The 4,941-nt window shown below is 43.8% G+C and overlaps 1 protein-coding gene across 1 annotated transcript in view; it reads right to left on the minus strand.

Annotated features, from left to right (window-relative positions):
• Positions 1 to 1,554: 1,554 nt before the first annotated feature.
• LOC125031812 (beta-1,3-galactosyltransferase 1-like) overlaps positions 1,555 to 4,941 on the minus strand; it is a 4,723-nt gene continuing 1,336 nt past the window's right edge. Inside the window, exons 3-5 of the mRNA XM_047622773.1 lie at positions 3,841 to 3,984; positions 3,325 to 3,426; positions 1,555 to 2,844 (exon numbers count right to left, since the gene is read on the minus strand). Coding sequence (XP_047478729.1) covers positions 2,032 to 2,844; positions 3,325 to 3,426; positions 3,841 to 3,984 — 1,059 coding nt within the window. The 3' untranslated portion in view covers positions 1,555 to 2,031. The remainder of the gene's footprint in view (positions 2,845 to 3,324; positions 3,427 to 3,840; positions 3,985 to 4,941) is intronic.

The raw sequence follows: 4,941 nt of genomic DNA on the forward strand, positions 1-4,941 counted from the left end.
TCCGTGACCTTGGCTGGGTCATGTGGTTCCTTTCACGTAGCAGGTTATCACTTTCCCTTCACCATGGATAGCTGTTTGTAGAAAGGTGGAGATTTCTATGACACTTTTTTTCATGCTGTTGAAAGTTTTTGAAAGTGTCGCCTTACAAATATTATTATCATTGTTATTGTTGTTATCATCATCATCATCAGTAAATCATGATATCATTATCTTATTAAGAACGTTATTGGTTATATTATTGTAACAAATGTAAATTTACATATTAATACAGTATATTTTGAGACACGACGTAGAAATTTGTGAGGGTAATCATAAAACTCACGTCATAATATTAAAATTACATGCCACTAATATATATGCAAGGGTGAATATCGCGTTCGAATATTGCTTTTATCTGCCATTCCTTTTTTATATACCTTCCACAGATTCACTGTAGACGAGTTCATTATTCTAAGGCGGGGGAGTCCGTGCGATCACAGGGCAACACGTCGGTTACAAAGTGTGTGAGAGCATTTGCGGGTGTCTAAGGTATATTCAGTAAACGTATATGTTTCCATGTCTCTTTTGTCCTTTCACCTCTGTAGAATTACTAAACTGATATGCATTATTATTTTCTCTACCTTCGAACAATCTTGGACTTCCAAAGGATAGCAGATATATAAAAGATAAATAAATAAATACTAAGAATAAACAACTTTTAATCCCACAATACTATCTTCTCACTTCACGTGTTTTGGACCAATAGATTTCTTCGCGTCGCCGCGGACAAAGAGATTTCTACTAAGGTACTATGACCGCCTGACCCATATACTCCCGTTTCAACCGCTAAGCTGCTATGTGATTCCGTTACAGCTTGCTTTCTCTCTGGGTGGGCATAGCATGTGCACTTGAGGGTGTATTGCGCTGTTCTCTTGGTATGGTGTATTTTGCGTGAGTATAGTGAGGTTTGTTTGTATTGCACTTGAGATATACAGATTGTTATTGAGATAGGCATAGCTAAATATATTATCTATCAATATCAATCCGCAATACATTCATATCCGAATGTAAGAAATAATAGTTCCTGTATTTCCCCCACGTAAAGCTAAAAAATACACTTTCAGTAATCAAAACTTGATACAGTACAGTAATTTACGAAAGTGGTATTGATCATGGTAACACCGATTCGGCAAATGGGGCGAGTCCATTATCGATGGGCGGGGGATGACTGTTAGGTGAAAGGAGAAAGGTGACAGGAGGTTCGACTAAGAGTTGAAAGTGAGAGCAGGAGGGAAACGCGTACTCTACATCTCTCTCTCTCGGTGCTGCGCCCTCTCTCTTCCTTTCTACGATTTTAGCGACCTTGATGTTTTGCTTTTAAGGTCGTTTGGCCCTTTCATGAAACGACAGGTCGCTCTCTCTCTCATGTTTTAGATTTCTCTGGGATTTTTTTTTTTTCTCCAACCAAAGTAAAAGTAAAATTTCATTGGTGGATGGATATCGAAAGAAGTTCTGGACATGAAGGAAGAAAGAGGAAGTACTGCCTGTGCTATATTTAAACCATGTATAATAATATTGTTTTTAATCACCTTTTATTTAAAATTAGCACCACATTCATCATTATTTTGATTAGCATTACAAATTCGCCATAACTGTCAAAATTATTAGTCAGCGATTGGTACTAATATAACTATGAACGTTGAAAGCACACTCGTTTTCGAAGAAAAAGTTTCCTCCTTTACAAAGCACACGGAATGCAAGTCGTTGGTCATTCATTAAAAATAATAGTTTTGTCAGTGTCACGATACACAGTAAAAATCTTTTTGGATATTTTCTTAATCTTCTTAGGAGGTATAACATTACAGTGTCACTCTGCGTAAGTATGGCATCACTATTACACTGCTTAGGATGATCATTAAATGGGTCATTCTGTCGTAGCTGTAGCTTAGTATGATCTTTGCTTTCCCATTCCAGTCAGGATCTTCATGTCATTGTATCTGTTAGAATCCTTACAGTTATTGAGCAAATGGACAGCGCACCGCCCCGGAGACCTCACTGGGACTCGTGTATGTGGTTCAGGAAGTTATTCTTCGTTTCCTTGTTGAGCAGGACGTTCCACATCTCCCTCGTGGTCGCCGGGTCGTGCTGCGGATGGTGCAGGAACACCTTCTCGCCTTTGATCAACGACTCCACGAACTTGTTGCCGTTGAGTTCGTACAGACTGTTCCTCTTGACGAAGTTGACTTTTGCCGCTTTGGCCAGCACACCCGTGAGGTAGGCGTCGTCCACCCACAGGAATGGCGTGGTGGTGCTGGCGTGCAAGAGGGCGTGCGCCGTCGACCACGTCATGAGGAAGGCGTTGCCGGAGCAGTACGGCGGGTACGTGCGGTTGCTATACTCGCGCTGGTCCACGTACCACTTGGACTTCTTGTCGCGAAGGACGGTCATGCCCTCCCACACCAAGCACTGGATCTCCGGCCTCGCTCGCTTCAGTCTCTTCGACGCCTCCTCCAGCATGGCTTTCCCGCTGCTGAACTCCTTGTGCTCAGGACTCTTTCCTGATTTCTCCTCCTTCTGCTGCTTCGAACTCTCAGTGCCTCGTTGTCGGTCGACAGCTTGTACGGCGTGGTTGAGGAATCTGTCGAGGGCGAAGATGTTGATAAAGACATCGTCATCCGTCTTGACGATGTACTTGGCTCCTTGGCAGTACTCCCTGATCCAGTGCATGGCCGTCAGCGCCTTGTAGCTCAGGTTCCTGTAGGAGTCTACGAAGTCGGCCACCACTATGTCGTGGTATGTCACGCTCTCCTCCCTCAGCTTGTTGTGGAGCGCGACCTCTCGGGGTTGACCGATTACGAAGATCACCTGCAGGCATCGGAAGGGATTGCTGTCTCTGAATTAACCTGAACTGAACTTATCATTGAAGCTAAACTGAAGCGATCATATCTGAATGAACCAGAAGTGGTCATCTCTGAATGAACCTGATCTAAACTGATTATCATCATAAACTGAACCTGATCTCAACTAATTATCATGGTATAAAAACCCACAATGTAAAACTAGATTTATTGAAAGTGAGACAACAGTTTCGGAATCCACCTGAAATCCGTTCTCAGGTCTAATTATCATCTTAAATTGAACCTGATCTAAACTGATTATCATCATAAACTGAACCTGATCTGAACTAATTATCATAAATTAAACCTGATCTGAACTAATTATCCCCATAAAATGAACCCAAACGGAATTAATTGTCATCTTCAATTGAATTTGACCTGAACTGAGTATCATCATCAGCCGACCAAGAACCGCTAGCTCGACCCCCTCGCCCTCTCCCGCACGCACCTTGTGTCTGACCATTGGGTACCAGCGCGGGTTTGCCCACGTGGCCCGAATGACGTCCCGGCGCTGCATGTTTCTGGGTGCCGTGTGAACGTAGATGATGACCTGATAATGGACGAAATATCTATCGTTGACATCTGATATTATCTTCTTTGACTCAAGCTTGACAGTTATGTTGACTATATGGTTGGGTTTGTAGAAGTCTTATTAATATGCATGGAGTATTTGCAGCGTCAGAAGCACAGTTATGAGAAGTCAGACTAAGACAGGCAATAGTATACGTCTCCAAGCGAAAACGCAGCTAATTCTACCCGCAAATTCACATTGAAGAATGACCTATAAAAATCGCCAGAGCATATCCAAACAGACATAAAATATTTCATTCACCAGCCATTTAAATTCCTCTTTAGGACCATCGGACACTCAACCCTCACAATCCCCCCCCCCCCCAAAAAAAAAAAAAAAAAAAAAATCATTTTTACCCAGAATTTGGATCAAAAGCAATAAAATCAGACTTACCTCGACGTCAGCCACCCTGCAAAAATATTCCTCGACGATGAGGTACTTTATTGGGGTGTTGGAAGGGGCCATGAAAGCAGGAATACCTTGTCCCCAGGAGCTTTTGGTATTACTCAGCGTCTCTCTTTCCTTCTTCCTCGATATCTGAAGATCGTAGGATATTATTGTTCCTTTTTGGGGAAAATGTCTGGTCGGCACTTGGCATAAGAAAGGAAGAAAAACGACAGCTTATACCGTTCATAATTAGATTTTCAGGATCAAAGAATCAAATTTCGATTCTTTACATATACATATAGGAAAAAGGGAACATGAATTTTTGTTTTTCTCTGTTCTCTAGAGATACTATGAACATTTGAGCATTTGGTTTACATAATTAATACCACAACTAGGAATAGTTATTTAAACGTGTGACGTAATATAAGAGAAAAGGAAAATAATGCATAAAGTAAGAAAAAAAACAGCAACAAGAGAAGAAGGAAGAGGAGGAGGAGGAGGAAGAGGAGATGGAGGAGGAAGAGGAGGAGAAGGAGAACGAGGAGGAGGAAGACGAGATGGAGGAGGAGGAGGAAGACGAGGAGACGGTGGAAGAGGAGGAAGAGGAGGAGATGGAGGAGGAAGACGAGGAAGAGGAGATGGAGGAAGGAGGAGACGGAGGAGGAGGAAGAGGAGGAGACGGAGGAGGAGGAGGAGGAAGAAGAGAAGGAGACGGAAGAGGAAGAGGAGGAGACGGAGGAGACGGAGGAGGAGGAGGAGACAGAGGAGGAGAAGGAGAAGGAAGAGGAGGAGACGGAGGAGGAGGAGGAGGAGGAGGAAGAGGAGGAGACGGAGGAGGAGGAGGAGGAAGAAGAGGAGACGAAGGAGGGGGAGGAGGAGGAAGAGGAAGAGACGAAGGAGGAGGAGGAGGAGACGGAGGACGGGGGAGAGGAAATGATGGAGGAAGAGGAGGAGACGGAGGAGAAGAAGGGGGAGGAAGAGGAGGAGACGGAGGAGAAGAAGGAGGAAGAGGAGATGGAGGAGGAGGAGGAGGAGGAGAAGAAAGAGGAGGAGGAGGAGGAGAAAGAGGAGTAGACGGAGGAGGAGGAAGAGGAGATGGAGGAGGAA

The sequence above is a fragment of the Penaeus chinensis genome, chromosome 13, assembly GCF_019202785.1.
Source record: "Penaeus chinensis breed Huanghai No. 1 chromosome 13, ASM1920278v2, whole genome shotgun sequence".
NCBI classification, from domain to species: domain Eukaryota; kingdom Metazoa; phylum Arthropoda; class Malacostraca; order Decapoda; family Penaeidae; genus Penaeus; species Penaeus chinensis.